The sequence below is a fragment of the Schistocerca serialis genome, chromosome 10 (genome assembly GCF_023864345.2).
Source record: "Schistocerca serialis cubense isolate TAMUIC-IGC-003099 chromosome 10, iqSchSeri2.2, whole genome shotgun sequence".
Lineage (NCBI taxonomy): Eukaryota > Metazoa > Arthropoda > Insecta > Orthoptera > Acrididae > Schistocerca > Schistocerca serialis.
Genome location: NC_064647.1, coordinates 176,536,101 through 176,552,916, shown reverse-complemented (window position 1 = coordinate 176,552,916; position 16,816 = coordinate 176,536,101). Strand labels below are relative to the sequence as shown.

The 16,816-nt window shown below is 39.3% G+C and overlaps 1 protein-coding gene across 1 annotated transcript in view; it reads right to left on the bottom strand.

Moving 5' to 3' along the window:
• LOC126425298 (nuclear factor related to kappa-B-binding protein) overlaps positions 1-16,816 on the bottom strand; it is a 195,619-nt gene that overhangs the window by 118,432 nt on the left and 60,371 nt on the right. The window contains exons 11-14 of the mRNA XM_050088276.1: positions 12,593-12,767; positions 10,643-10,873; positions 6,611-6,744; positions 867-1,124 (exon numbers count right to left, since the gene is read on the bottom strand). Coding sequence (XP_049944233.1) covers positions 867-1,124; positions 6,611-6,744; positions 10,643-10,873; positions 12,593-12,767 — 798 coding nt within the window. The remainder of the gene's footprint in view (positions 1-866; positions 1,125-6,610; positions 6,745-10,642; positions 10,874-12,592; positions 12,768-16,816) is intronic.

The window sequence follows — 16,816 nt, the reverse complement described above, 5'->3', positions numbered from 1 at the left end:
TATCACACTGCACAAATATAAACACACTATTATTCAAACTGTGTGCCACTACTATTAAACATAGAGATAAATCCTTTGCTACGCAACCGCCTTTGGCTCACGCAGCCTACACCTTCCACAGCCTCTCAACAACTGCTTCTGCTTGCAACTCTCTGCGCCACTGGGCATTGTTGCCCTCCCAAGAACTACCACTTACAGATACTACACACCAGTACCCTCACAACAAGACCTCACAGGTTTTAGAAGTATTTATTTGTTCTAGCAGTTTATCAAAAAGTATTATTTTTGCTCTTAAATGCTCCTTACTGTCGAATGTCACTGTCTTAGTTTGATCTTTAGATATTATCATATTACAATCATTGACTACCTTGTACAAAAATCAAATTGCTCTCTGTTGCTCTCTGTAATTCATCTTCCTAGACCATTACGAATATCTGATTATCTGCAAAAAGGAGCATATTTATAACTTTATTATTGAGTTTATAATGGTGCACAACTTTAATCTGAAAGTATTATTTGTATTTTTACTAGAATTAAAACACCCTTTTCATCCGAAAATTTCCTGTATAAATGATGTGTGTACAACAGGTACTGCATAATGGTCTTTGATCGAAACTGGTCACACAATAAATAAACAACTTAAGTTGTTACATGATGTCATTTCCACAAGCACATACTATTCACTCAGCTAGTAGGGACTATGTTAATTAACTAGAAATACTTTGTACTTAGCACTGGTCAGAAGTCTTCCAATATTCAAAGGAGGTTTTTTCGAGTTTGCTTTAGGAAATGATATCCAGTCATTGAGCGTCAAATTCTGCACATATCAAGGAAATTGAAGGGGGTGACTCGTAAGTCAGTGTTACCTGTATTGTTTGCTGGCCAGCCGATGTGGTCACCTGCAGGTTGTGGATGGCAGTGCCCGCACTACTACCGGCAACCCTGATCTGCTGGTGCACACTCGAGCGCCCACCACGTCCCCCCGCCACGGCGCCGACCACTGGTACGCCCTTCCCTGGCACGGTAGTGACCACCACTTGCTGAGCTGCGCCACCCGCAGAGGACGCTGTCGTGGTGGACTGCAACTGAGATGAGCCGGTAGCTGATTCGGATACAGAATATACCTGTGAAACGGTTTTTGTCATCGAGTAGTTTAAATGGTGGGTTAAATTACGATTTTCTGTATTGAATAAATGCTCAAACACAATTAACTGAGAACTGAAGAAGAAACAACAGTTTATAATTGTCGGTGCTGCTGCTATTGCTGTGATCTCCAGCCCACAGGCTGATTCAGTGCAGCATGAGCTCTACCTATAGTTCATTTTAAATGCCATTAACATGAGCACCCACTAATAACATAGAATCCAAAGTCCGTGGATATACAGGGTGTACCTGAAGTGTTGTAATAAACTATGAGGGGTTGTCTTGAGGAACAAATCAATGACAGAAACCTGTGTCCGGAAATGACATTCAATGATGCTGCAGAGCATTTCAGTTATAGGTGCCAGCGCCTGTCACTAGCCCACTCTGCTGCATCAAACGTGACTTTGTACATTGATGGACCATAGGTGGAATGTCTCGCAATTTTATTTGTTATTCAGTGTTTGCAACTGATTGCCACGATCATCAGTGGGGATGACGGAGTGAGCTGCTGTGTCGATCGGTCTTGTCTCATATGTGTGCGATGCTCTGTTGCCTCGGTGGATTTCGCCTGGAACTGCCCTAAAATCTCCACTGTTTATTGGTATATAGGAGAAAAATAAACTCTGTATGCAAACTGTGGCCCAAAAGCGTCACCCACCAAGGTAACAGAGCATCGCATTCATGTGAGACAAGGCCTGTATATGCAGCAGCTAGCTCCACCTTCTCCACTGGCGATCGTGGCTGTCAGTCGCAATCACTGAATAACAAACAACACTGCGAGACCTGTGGTCCATCAGTGTACAAAGTCATGTTTGCTGCTGAATGGATGGCCTAGTGACAGATGCCAGTGTCTGTAACTATGGAACTCTGTAGCATCATTGGATGATGTTTCTGGAGACGGGTTCCTTTCCTGAAGTTGTTCCTCAAGAGACACTCTTCAACCCCTTGAAGATTATCACAACATTTATGCGACACCCTGTATATTTGATGTGATCTTAACTTTATAAAAACAAGGGCTTTCAGTAAAATCAAACATCGAAAAGTCCAGGATGGAATAACAATAAATAGCCAAGGGAGTGTGAGTTGCACTTGTGTGAATGTGTGTATTTTCTATTTCTGAAGGACTTTTTTGGCCAAAAACTTAAAATATTTAGCAGACTTTTCATTATCCCTTTCTGCAATTTGACATCTCCTCTATGAGTAAAATAGCCACCTATCCATAACATAAAAAAAAACTTTTATTATTGTTCAGTGCAAAAACCATAGCATGAGTGGGACGTGCTGAAATAGCTCCTTCTTTCAGTATTGCCACCTTCAGCCTAGGTAAAACCAATGCAACACGATCTTGAAAATATGCACATCTGTGGCTGTCAAACCACCTGCTGGCTGCACTTGTCGATGTTGTTTTAAGACTGTCAGCACACCTGCTGAGGTGCTCTCCTTCAGCTGAGTCTGCCGGCTTATTCTAGTGGCTTGTGACATCAACCTCCTGGTGCCAAACAATCTCTGTGCCAGAATTAGGACATCTTATGAATTGAATTAAGTTTCACATAATTTTAAGTTATACTGATAATTCAGTACATCTGAGTGACATTTAGAGGCCCTCACAAACTTCTGGTTCCATTTGCATGCAACTTCTGTTTATAACACATTGAGTGAACCATGTTGAAAGGGGGGTGGAAGAGCTAAGAACATACAAAAACAACAATCACTTGAAAAAGTAAATATAGAAATAAAACAGAATGTTGTTATCATCGCATTTATCATATGATTCTGTTTAGCCAAAGAAATACGAAACTGGAATCAGATTTTGTCCAGCCAAATTATTACAACAGTTACCCCTGTATCTTTATTAATGCTTTAATAAATTAATAGTAATAAGAAACATTGTATTTCAAGTAAAAGTAATGATAAGAATTGTGGTAAGTTGTCCTTGTGCTTTGACTGAAATATACCCATTGCTTGAAACGGCTTTTCAAAAAGATTCTGACTTCTTAAACATATAAGCAAAAGCTAGGTATAGTTCTAACACAGAAAGTAAATACAAGAAGCTGAACCACACAAATACTGCTGATAAAGAAGATATAAGTATAAAGACTGATACATAAAGGGACAGATAATTTCAAGCAATCTTATGTTGTAGTGAACGTCTCTGCTATGTTACATCAAAACCAACTTTTATTATATAGAAATTTAGGTTATTGTTTTCCAAAGAAGCTTTAATCTTAAGCAATAGATTCGGAATAGATCACATGGTCGCAGTTGACCTCTGCTTTGTGAAAAGAGCTCCAAGTTCAACAGGATTACACTGAGGTGTCAAAAGTCATGGGATACCTTCTAATATCGCATTGGACCTCCTTTTGCCTGGCGTATTAATGTAGCACAGACTCAACAAGTTGTTGGAAGTCCCCTACAGAAATACTAAACCATGTTGCCTCTACAGCCATCCATAACAGCGAAAGTGTTGCGAATGCACGATTTTGTGCACAAACTGACATTTGAGGGACATAAATGTTTGATGGGATACATGTCAGGTAATCTGAGTGACCGAACCATTCGCTCATGCTGTCCAGACTGTTCTCCCAACCAATCGTGAAGAACGGTGGATGGTGACATGGCGCACTGTCATCCATAAAAACTACATAATTGTTTGGGAACATGAAATCCGCGAGTGGCTGCAATGGTCTCCAAGTAGCCACACATAAATATTTCCAGTCAGTGATCAGTTCCATCAGATCAGAGGAGCCAGTCGACTCTGCGTAAACAAAGCGCACAGCGTTATGTAGCCACCACCAGCTCGCACAGTGCCTTCTTGACAACTTCAGTCTGTGGCTTCATGGGGTCTGCACAACACTCAAACCCTACTATCAGCTCTTGCCAAATGAAATTAAGACTCAATTGACCAAGCCTCAGTTTTCCAGTTGTCTAGAGGCAACTGATATGGTCGCAATTCCAGGAGAGACGCTGCAGATGATATCGAGCTTTTAGCAGAGGTACTCATATCGGTCATCTGCTGCCTTAGCCCAATAACACCCAATTTCCCCACAATGTCCTATTTCACCACACTGTCCTAACTGGTACACTTGTTGTACATCTCACACTGATTTCTGTCATTATTTCACGCAGTGTTGCTTGCCTGTTAGCACTGACAACATTAAGCAAATGCTGCTGCTCTTGGTTGTGAATAACTGTGTTCTCCTTGGTGAGAGGTAATACCAATGTCCTAACTGGTACGCTCGTTGTACATCTCACACTGATTTCTGTCATTATTTCACGCAGTGTTGCTTGCCTGTTAGCACTGACAACATTAAGCAAATGCTGCTGTTCTTGGTTGTGAATAACTGTGTTCTCATTGGTGAGAGGTAATACCTGAAATTTTGTATTCTCAGCATACTCTAGACACTATGGACCTCAGAATATTGAATTTCCAAATGATTTCTGAAATGGAATGTCCCATGTATTAACTCCAACTACCATTCAAGGTTCCAAGTCTGTTAGTTCCCATCGTGCAACCATGTTCAAGTTGGAAACTGTTTCACATGAATCACCTCAGTAAAAATGACAATTCTGCCAATGCACTGCCCTTTTATACATCGTGTATGCGATACTACCACCATCTGGATATGTGCATATAGCTTTCCCATGACTTTTGTCCTTTCAGTATATATCACAAGCCCATGCTAGTCTATCCTGTGCAAGCTCCTTCATCTCTGCATGGCTATGATCATTTGAGCCTGCTTTCTGCAGTCAAGACTTGGTCTCTCTTTACAGTTTTTACCTCACACACTTCCCTCCAATCCCAAAATGACAACTCCTTGATGCCTAGGGATGTGTGCTTTCACTCCTTCCCTCCATTTAGTCAAGTTGTGCCATAAGGTCACCCCCCCCCCCCCCCCTTACTTTGTTTACTTGATCTGTGACTTTCATATAATGCGTCGTCCTTGAAATATATTTGTTCAACTTGAAGTTATAACACATTTACTTAACTCGCACTTACCACCAATCTCTTACCCAGCACAAAGTTCCAAGCAAATGGAAGAAAGTGCAGGTGACTCCCATGTATAAGAATGGTAAGAGAACAGATGCAGAAAATTACAGATAATATACTTAACATCACTTTGCTGCAGAATTCTTGAGCATATTCTACGTTAGAACATAGTAAATTTTCTTGAGACAGAAAAGCTTCTGTCCACAAATCATCACTGATTTTGAAAGGATTGCTCATTCGAAAATCAGCTTGCCCTTTTCTCACATGATATCCTGCAAACTGTGGATGGAGAGCAACAGGCAGATTCCGTATTTCTAGATTTCTGAGAAGTGCTAGATACGGTGCCCCACAGCAGGCTGTTAATGGTCTGAGTGTACGGAACAGGTTCCACATATGTTAGTGGCTCAAAGGCTTCTTAGGTGATAGAATCCAGTACTTTGTCCCTGCCGGTGCTTGTTAATCAGATAACGGAGTATCATCAGGAGGGCCCCTGTGAAGTGTGAGAGGACCACTCTTGTTCACTATATATATGTAAATGATTCTGATGGACTGTGTGAGCAGCAAGCTGATGTTGTTAGTTAATTATGTTTTGCTGTACAGAAGGGTACCATTGCTGCATGACTGTAGGATGGTACAAGACGACCTGCGCAAAATTTCTAGTTGGTGTGATGAATGTCCACTAGCTCAAATGTAGAGAAACGTAACTTAATGCAAATGAATAGGAAAAACAAACACATAGTGTTACAGTGTTAGCAGTGTGCTGCTTGAAACAATCACGGCGATTAAATATCTAGGCATAACATTGCAAAGTGATTGGACCTCGAACAAGCACAAAAGGATGGTAGTAGAGAAGACAAATGGTCAGTTTAGGTTTACTGCAAGAATTTTAGGAAAGAGTAGCTAATCTGTAAAGTAGACCACTAATAAAACACAAGTGCGGCCCATTCTTGAGTAATGCTCGAGTGTTTGGAAATCCCACCGGGCCAGATTAAGGGAAGACATCTTCGATCAACATCAGCATATAATGGAAATGCTCTGTGAACTGAAATGGGAATCTCTGGAGTGAGAGAGACATTCCTTTTGTGAAACACTAATGAGAACATTTAGGCAACTGACACTTACAGATGACTTCAGAACAATTCTACTGCCGCCAACACACATTTAGTGTAAGAACCTTGAAGACGAGACAAGGGAAATGAGTGTTTATGCAGACAACACACACATGTGGTTGTTTTCTTTCACTCCGTTTGCAAGCAAGATAGGAAAGTTAGTGGCACAAGGTACCCTCCACCACAGTAGCTTGTGGAGTATGTATGTCGACGTTGGAAACAACACACACACTACACTGCAGAGTAAAATATTCATTCTAGGGACACTCATTCACTGCCTGGACTGGAAGCTTTCATCTTATCCTCAAATTTAATAAAAGTAATCCACGGGTCATTTGTAGTAAGCAGCTCACAACTGCCAGAGACTCACCTGCTCTCCAGAAGTGACGCTGGCCAGCACACCCCCTTGCTGAGATTCTTGCCTCGGGCGCCGTCCACCGGGCTTACGTGGTCCGAGGGGCTTCTTAGCCTTCGTCACACCTTGTTGTTGCTGGTGGAGTCTCTCTGCAAAAGAAATATTATCTCAAATGATCCACCTTCTCCTTACAGGTAGATTAACTCAAATTACAATTGACAATTCCCTATGAAGAAAACCTCTGAGTGTGTAGCAGACACAAGGAAATGATCTATTGACATATAACTATCTGGGATTCTGAAAATATTGTTCTTGTCAAACACAACTGACTCTTCATTCACATAAAGTGCAGAGTGCTGTCAGTAGAAAATCTCAAGTTGCTTCCATATTTTTATATTTCTAGAAGGCTTCTGAACAGTTCCTCATAAGTGGATTCTAATTAAATTACGTGCCTAGGGAGTAAAGACTCAGTTGTGTGGCTAGAGTCATGATTTCCAAACAGAAAGGTCACAGTTTGCAGTAACTGACAGGAAGTCATTTAGCAAAACTAAAGTGATGCCTAAGTTTGACAAGGAAGTGTTATAGTCCCTCTGCTATTCTTAATCTAGATGTTGATGAGCAGCACGCAAATGTTTTCAGGTGATGCCATTTTTCACACTAACTAGTAAAATTATCAGATGGCCAAAATGATTATGATTTAGAAAATATATCTGCGTGGTGCAGAAAGTGGCAATTACCCTAAACAGTAAAAAAAAAGTATGAGGTCCTCCACACTAGTTGATACAACAAAATACCTACAGATTACAGCTACAAATTGGAACCGCCACATAGAAAATGTTGTGGGAAAGGCTATGTTTTATTTACAGAAGATTTAGAAGATGCAACAAATCTACAAGGGCATGCTGGAAGCTAAGGCCTTCGAATTTTTTACATGAACACTCTTAAAGATTTTTAAATAAAATGAAGATTATATATTCTACATCTTTATTCTTCATGTCTTTGTATTTGCAGGCCTCTGCTATTAGTGGTCTCAAAAGTGTAGCTTGCAACACTATGGTGAATAATGTAACTATGTCAGTGTCTGAGAAACATCCTGCTGTAATCGAGTTTCTAATTTGAAGAGTCTGTCCACATATGGAGCACCCTCTCCATCAGCATGATAATCCCAGACAATACATGAGCGTAGCAACATCTGCTACAATCTGGTATGATACATTCACTATTATCGATCTTCCTCCATACAGTCCTGACTTGGCCCCATCCGATTATCTTCTGCTCTCAAAAGGTAAAGACCATTCTCAAGGATTTCACTTTGATAGTGATGAAGCAATGGAGGCGGATGTGAGGTTGTGGCTCTCTCTAAAAGGCCAAGCTTCTACAGTGATGGTATCAACAAACTGGTCTCTTGTTGGAAGAAACACATTTGTCGCTAGGGTGACTACGTTGAGAAATAAATATGTAGCTACAAAGATTAAAGGTGCAGAATGTTAACAACATTTGTTTGATTTAAAAAGCTATACAAAGTTTTCACAGAAACAATTTGGAGGCATTACCTTCCAGCATGCCCTCATACTAAAGACACTGCCTATACTACACTTGTCCGTCCTTTTCTGAAGTACTGCCGCATGGCACGGAATCCTTACCATATAGGATTGACGAAGAACACAGAAAAATTTTAGTGAGAAGGAATTTGTTTTGTAGTATCACAAAAAAAGAAGAAGAGTGTCATGATATGATATGTGAGTTGTGTGCTAATCATTAAGACAAAGATGTTTCTAATTGTGGTGAGACTGTTTCAAAAAATATGTGACAATATTTTGTTGACTCCTACCTGCTCAGAGAGAACTGATCAACATAATAAAATAAGAGAAATCAGAGACTGAATGGGAAGATTTAGGTATTCATTTTGCCCCACATGCTACTCTAGAATGGAATGTTTGAGATATAGTATGCATGTGCTTCCATGTCTCTGCTAGACACTTAAGTGTGAAATGTAGAACGGTCATGTAAATGTAGATACAGATAGGAAACAAGAGTAAAAAATAATATAAAGTAAACAGCCCCTTCCTTTCAATTAATGGGAAAATCTAGATCCAACATGCAGTTTTAAAGCTTGTTCTACACTTTTCCCAGTGTAACGATGCGAGGAGTACAAAATTTGTTATAAAAGTCACTAAGTTACTCAATGGACAGTTTTTTTCAGTACAGGTATTTCATTCATTCCAAGCAAGTATCGATTCGCGACGTCATCGTCTAGACACGAGTTGACTGTAATCTGAATTCGTTTTAGCAAACTAATAGTTTCTTTCAGGTGATAAAATTTTATTGATTATGAAATGAAAGTTCTTGAAGTTTACTCAGAATGGGAAATGTTAATAACTAATTGCAAGCCATAATTTATCTGTTTAATATGAAGGTGTTTTGAATTGTGTGTGCATGAAGAAGTGTGACATTATGCACGGCTTTTACTCTGAGACAAGTTATCGCTTACACTGCAAAAAGTGCCTGTGTACAATTCGCTGACCTGTGCGGTGAATTTTATTTTTAGTGATTTTCACTCGAATGGAGACAAATCCAGTTTCATGTAGACTTTATGTGAGATAGACACATCACTTTATTACAAAAGAGTCATTTGGCCAATTAGGGAAAACTGAAATCTGCGCACTCGATTGGAATTACGTTATACACTAGTGCGTGATTGAGCTGTCCAGTGGGGAATCATGTACAATAGTTGCAAACGCGCTTGGACTTAATGCACGAAGTTGGAAATTAATTTTGAGACAAGTGCTGATTTTGACAAAAATGGACCAAAAGTGTATTCAAAATATCAAGGTTTTGCTTTAATTGAGACACATATCACCTTGTTGATTATGTTGCTTAGCAACAGTGAAATGCAATTAATTAATTCATTAGAACGATTTGTGACGTAATAAGTCCCATTACACATACAAACTGTTACACGAAATTTCCTGACCGCTTGAGAGTATGAGAGTGACTTTATTTCCAGAAATGCCAATAAACCGGCGGTTCCGAAAGTTAAATTACTAACTGTTGTGTAACTTCACTGATTGTCCCACGCCACTACTGAATGTGTTGTATCGTGTCTCTTCATAAGAGATCTCAAGAAGCCGGGATAAACAAGAACAAGACTAAAGTAGAGGCATCGGTATACCATAACAACTTAAAATAGCACAATAATGATGTTGATGTGGCACAAAACGAGCATCAAACATTACATCAGTTTGTCTTGGCCATTTCTGTGGATCACTTTGACTTACAATCTTTAGTTAGCCCCTTCACAGTCAAATATTATCTACACTCTGTTCAAAATTACTTTAGGACTGACACTGTGGCACAACTATGTGGAGGCGCAGAGTAGAGTTGCCACATCCTGCACAGAACACATGTACAATCTGAACATTTCGTTTCAATTATTTATACTCCTATTATGATCCTTGCAGTGTGTATCTGAATTTGTTCCATGTCTGTTGAATAGCCTACTTGATAAGGACTCAAAACACAGGAACAATACTCCAGAACTGATCCCACTAGCATCCTGTACACAAATTCCTTGTCCAACAAATTTTAGTCTTATATTCACCTTTGTTAATACTTTCCCATTTCATGTCAATTCATAGCATGCCCCCTAATAGTTACATAATTTGATGTGCTAAGAATATTCAACGCAAATCCTGTAATAATATACTATCAAGTTCTTTCAGGAATTATCTTCCAATCACCCACGTTTAAAGAGAGATGTCACTCATTATCCAAAGCAGAAATGTTGTTCAAGTTTTCTTGCATTTCCAACAACGATACATTCCTGTAAACAAAAGCACAGTGAGCAAATAATCTTATTGTACTGCTCAGTCTATGTGATAAATCTTTTAAATATTGTATGGGAATTTCTGGCACAAAGCGAATAACTTGGAAGAGAAGCTTACAACTCACTGAACAGGAGAGGGTATATTCATGAAACATAACATGCAAAACCTGTTGATTCCAACACCAAGTGGAGCTCTGGCACGAAAGTATAAGAAAACATACCAAATTCCTGCTCAGAGCGGCCTCGGTGTAAGTATATCCAGATCTTCCGCTTGGTGTCGTACTTGACACAGGGGTCCGGCTCGTAGTGCAGGCGGTCGAGCGCCCCGCTCACCACAGAATGCAGGTAGTTCTCCTGGGCAATCGGAGCCAAGTACTGAGAGTCGCGCAGCAGCTCGCAGATGTCAGAGCGCGTGCCCTCGCCGTTGGGCAGGCGGGCTGTCGCGTCACGCACTGTAAGGTGGCGACACACGAGTAAATGGTGGGTGGATTGGAAACAATCTTATGCCAGAATATAAATTATAAAAACCTGCAAAACAGGCAAGGATATAAATATATGCAATTGTATCTAAATTATGATTAAGATCTACATCTATCTAAAATGATATTACTTTTTGCTGCATTAAATGTATACTTAGAAAATATTAAGAAAATATGTATAAAATGTTGAAACAGAAATACAAGCTGAAATTTGTACTTCACTCGTGATATGAGATACAGGTGAATAAAGTTTAAGTTTCATCCTTATATTGTATCGCTCTGAAACTCATAACAACTATTGAACTATTTAGTTACACAAATTAGTCACCCTCAAGGTAGCACTAAGCATACAGGAAGATAAGTTTTAAAAGCTAATTCCTTCAGAGAACTCACTTGCTGCAAGTAATGTAAACTACAGTTCAAAATATAGGAAGTGGCAGCAGAAGAATACACATATGAAGGTATTTAAATTTGCAAGCTTTCGGAGCCAATGGCTCCTTCTTCTGGCAGAAGGGTTGAAAGGGAAGGAAGAGGGGTAACAGAAAAGGACTGGTGAGGTTAAGGGAATGGGGATAGTTAGGAAAAGTCACTCAGATCCCGGTGTTCTGGCCAACTTTTCTGAACTCTCCCCATTTCCTAAATCTCAGCAGCCCTTTTCTTGCACCCCTCTTCCTTCGCCTTCAAACCTTCTGCCACAAGAAGGAGCCACTGGCTCCGAAAGCTTCCAAATTAAAATACTTTTATACGTCCGTTCTCCTGCCACCACTTAGTGAGTAGTTTTTTTATCTATCCAATTACATTATATTTTCAAAAATTGATTATTTTCATTCACATACAGGAAGTGTTACATTTAGGAAAATCATGTTCGATTTAAGTGTGAAGTCATCTATTCTAAATTCTGTTACCAGTCTGTCGTTAACAAGCAACACAAAGAAAATCAGCATTAATTTACGACGACTGTCAACGGCAAAACTATTTCAATAAATACAAATCTCACAGGTAATTCACAATGTCAATGTCATTATTCGTTTTGCAATTGAAATTTACAAAACTGCTCAGAGTGGAATTTTGGGAAAGTACAATAATAGTTGAGTTGAATCTACTTGTAGATACTCTGTTATTTCAATGTAATTTCTGATCAATCAAAAGTTAATGATTGTTCTTAAACAAAGGTATAAACAATTAGCACATGATGTGTAATCACTGTAAACACCTTACCTTCAATGTTCAACTATTGAAGGTATCTTTAAAAAGGGGGTGGGAGTGTTACAGAATGAGTGAAACAGATGTGAGAGCAATCAGTTAAATTATACAATTGTACCATCTCATAATGATAACAATTTTTATAAATTGTGTTTTATTTGACTTTGCAGTCTCACTGAATTTTTTAAGCAGCAACATATTTGCCATTGACTGCATTTACAATAAATTTATACAATCAATGGCAAAAACATTATCATTTAAGAAATTTATAAAAATGTTCTGATTTATTGATATATCAACTCTCAATTTACAATTTGCTCAAAGAATCACTTATAGTGATGAAATCATAACAAAGAGAGGAGGAACTATTTTCTCACAGAAATTTATGATCAACTAGCACTTAGAAAGACATACATGAAAGACTGGATCGGTAAAGAGAATGGAACAAAATCTCCATCCCCGTAACATGTAACAGTCGCCATTACTTACCAAGTGCTAGGATGGTGACAAAATTTGGCCTCTCACCAACTAGCAGAGAATGCCCTCGTGGCTTGTTGGGCCCAGCACTCTGATTGTAAACTCCCTTGACGGGGCCCACAACAGATTCGTAACCGTGCATCCGAAAAGTGAAAGCCTTGTGAGGATTTTCATATCGGCGGCGTTCCTGAGACACAAGTAAAGACAGACCATCAGATCGATCGAATGAACATTGTTGGAAAACAATGTAATTAAAAATCATCCTACAGACGTTCGAATTTCAATACTTCAACTAACTTGGCTTTCAATCTGAAATATAGTCCTACCTACTTTTTATTTTATTTTTATTTATTTATTTACTTTTTAATTTAAAATTCTTTTCACTGGGAATAATAAGAATTACACATTTCTATGCTGTAAATCTCAAAGTCATTTTAGTAGCAAACTGTGATATAAAAATCAGTGCAAATTGCTACCCACTTTTAGACTAATTTAAATTAGTTGACATTCAATGTTTAAGGTCACTGTGACAAGCACTGTCTCAAGGCATTAATCACAGCACTCCACTTTACTGCCTCCGTGTACTACAAAAATTATGTAATAAATCTGAAATTCATTTATGGTAAAGATATCTATAATGTCTTTAAGCATACAAAAAATATGGATAGAAGTTATAGTTTTCTCTTCCTTGAAATAAACAAAACTTTTATGGCCAGGAAAGTCTGCAAATTGAAAACTGGCAGGCACGGTGCTTTGGGTAACTGAAGTGGCAACACAACTGGAATCTATCTACATGCTTTTGGCTTATAGCTGTGTAGTTGTTTTCATTTTGTGCACAATATTTTGCCCCACATGTCTTCTTCAGGTGATGTGCTCCCTACCTCAACTGCAACCACACTGTGGACTATTGTTGGTCTCACGCTGCTATTTACAGCCAAGTTTCAGTACTGGCACCCACCACAACCTTTGATGCCCATTTGTTTTTCAGATTTCACACTTTATTTCACTAAACAGACTTTCTCCCAGCATTTTCACCTGCGGTAGATAAGTTGGCCTGCGAGATAGTAAGAAATTGGGAGCCAGACTCTTATTTAAAGTGATATGCCCTTCACAGTGTATTGGTTCCAACATATTTATTTCAATAGATTCCATAATTACGATGTCCCAAGAGCTTCACATTTGCACACTTATACTATAGTTTGATTAAAATTACTTGATAGTTGACACTTCATACACTTGGAGCTGTCTTCCTCCAGTCAGAGAGCTCAACATCATGCCCAAACTATTCACTGTTGCCAGTCATAACAAATGGTCAGTTCACTTCCAATTCACTTTATGGCTTTTTTTTGTGATGTGTTTGGACACTGAGTCCTGGGTCTGGCCCTTTTAATTTGCATTTCATAAGACATGATAACCATCCCACAAGGGACACACATAAAATGATGGTAACTAAATATGCACATTTTATACACAGAAATAGCCAAACACTACTGGATCCTCTTGCAAAAGACACGATTCGGCCACAGATTCAATTATCATCATCACAGAGACTGCCCTACAACAAATAAACTTCATACAACATTCCGTAAAGTCAAAGTTTTTGAAAGCAGCAAATCATTCTTGCAACTGGTTCTATACAAGAATTAACGTAACACCAGAATAGTAAGCAGTGCTGTAGCACAATAGTTAAGTTTCAGTACCGACATGCAGTACGTCGTGGGTTCGAGTCTTGTTAGGTAATTTTTTTTTATTTATAAATTTTTATACAACTGACTCAGATTATTATTATTATTATTATTATTTTCAATTAATTAGTTTAAATTTATTATTTTTATTTTTAATCTTTTGTGGCATCATTTTCGTCATCAGATTGATTTTTTTTATTTGCTCTTACTTTTTCTTCCTATCATTCTTTTTTCATTTGGAGTCTGTCTGTGTCACCCATAATGTGACAGAGTATCAACCAGGACTACTCATTGGTTGGTATTGCATCAGCTCGCATAGCCAGTATAAGGTAACTGATGAAAGTGGGAAGTTACAGTTTCACCTTTAGTGCTGAAACTGTAATTTTTCTGTATTTCATTTACTCAAAGAGATCTGCTTTCAATAATTGCTGTGCAGAAAGCAAGTGTGATTAATAGTTCTGCTGCAGGTTGTAGACTGCTGCTTTCTCAGATACATTGTACATCTCAAAGTTGTGGTTAGATTAGGACCTGAGTGTAAATGTGTGATTTGCTGCAGCTCAGTCATTGGTCACTTAAAATCAGCTGTGAGCGGAGTTTCTCAGGTTCCCACCATACCTGCTGGCAGCTGCTCCCAACATCACTCTGTGTTACATGAACAGCACTTCAGCACTTGTGAAGTGAACTGTCACATTCGCATGTCGCCTTTAAGCAGACAGCAGCTGCTGTGTCAACACTGTCATAATACATGACAGATGTCAATTGTAAAGTAATTTTATACAGACTACAGTCTCACCTTACTCAGACCAGAGTTTAGGGACAGCTGATTTGCTTTGCTGTTCTAGACAAGTGTGTTGCTGATATACCTTAATCTGCCTTGACTATTGTAATAGTCTGTCCCACCTAAGACATGTCGCATTCAAAGGCTGCAGCGGGTACCGGGAGTTTAATTCAGTTATTAATACTGGTGCGACCGCAACAATATTCAACTGCTGCTAATGCTGATTAAACATCTGAGGGCATCAGTCTGCTATTCATTCCCCAGGACAGAATCAGTGTACCTCCTCTGGCTGCACCTAGATTAAATCCTATGTGCAAGTGTGAGAACATTTTCTAAATGTTTGCATAGTGTGTATCTGAGGTTGGACATCAGTACCAGCCTGGTACTCACATAGTGAGATGCAGAAAATTGCATAGAAACAATGTCCAGTCCATCCAGATCATCTACATTCCTATTAACTGGATTCAATCCAGGTGACATGGTCTCGCGGTCACGTTCTCGCTTCCTGAGCACGGGGTCCCAGGTTTGATTCCTGGAGGGGTCAGGGATTTTCACCTGCCTCGAGATGACTGGGTGTTTGTGTTGTCCTCATCATTTCATCCTCATTCATGAAAGTGGTGAGATTGGGCTGAGCAAAGATTGGGAATTTGTATGGGCACTCATAACTGCACAGTTGAGCACCCCACAAACCATACATCATCATCATCAATCCAGGTGAGGCTCTTTTCCTCATATTGCAAAAGTGGCACATTAATGAACTTGGCTAACTGTGTCATCTGTACAATATTTAACAGTTCTGGGAGAGGACAATACTTATGTAAAGGAAATCACATACTGCAAACAATTCTGAGCACTGCTGCAGCCTTTGGAGTTTTTATCAATTACGCACAACAGACTTCAAATGATTTCAGAGATGTGCTGCTGGGATCATAAAAGGACAATGTATCCCATACAATGGTGTAAGAGAAATGGGGGGGAGGGGGGGGGGGGAGCTTAAACAGGAATACTTTGAAGAAACACAACATAGTCTTCACGAAACACTCTTGCGAAAATTTATACGAGGATTATTTGGTAAGTAAGATCAGATCGGTTGCAAAATGGAAATCCCACTGAAAATCTGATTAAGCTTTTCACTGATGTGTTGGGGAGTGTCTCTAGTGTGCCTGCCGATCATATCACATCACTCTTTTCAGTTCTGAGCACTCCATGAGTGCATAAAGATGCCTAGAAAATATAGTCTCCCTCCAACTATGAATGCTTGCTGAGAGATTTCATCTGGTTTCATGCGCCCCCACATTACGTAGCTGTCACACTTCCCTCTTCACGACAGTTAGTGACCATACAATGCATGGGCCATGAAGACACTCCTTTAGAGTTTTTGAGGGGAAGTATTTGATCACCCACCATACAGCCTGGGCTTGGCTCCCTATGATTTTCACCTCTGCTAACACGAACGGCTGGTGATGAAGATAAAATTCTGGCACTGACAATGAGCCGTTGACCAGTGTTAAGTAATCGTAGATAGTGCAGGCGTTCTATAATGAGGGTATTGGAAACTTGGTATAACATTACCACAAATGTCTAAATCAGAGTGGCAATTGTGTAAAGAAGTAGCTGGAAGGTGTAGTTAAACGTTGCAAATAAAACATTTTTAATTTTCACTTTGGTTTCAATTTCGCAATCTATTGGACTTTACTTTCCAAATAACCCTCATAGGACCTGTATTTTGAGAAGACCGTGCAACCATTGTGGTGCAATCATATATTTCTCGTA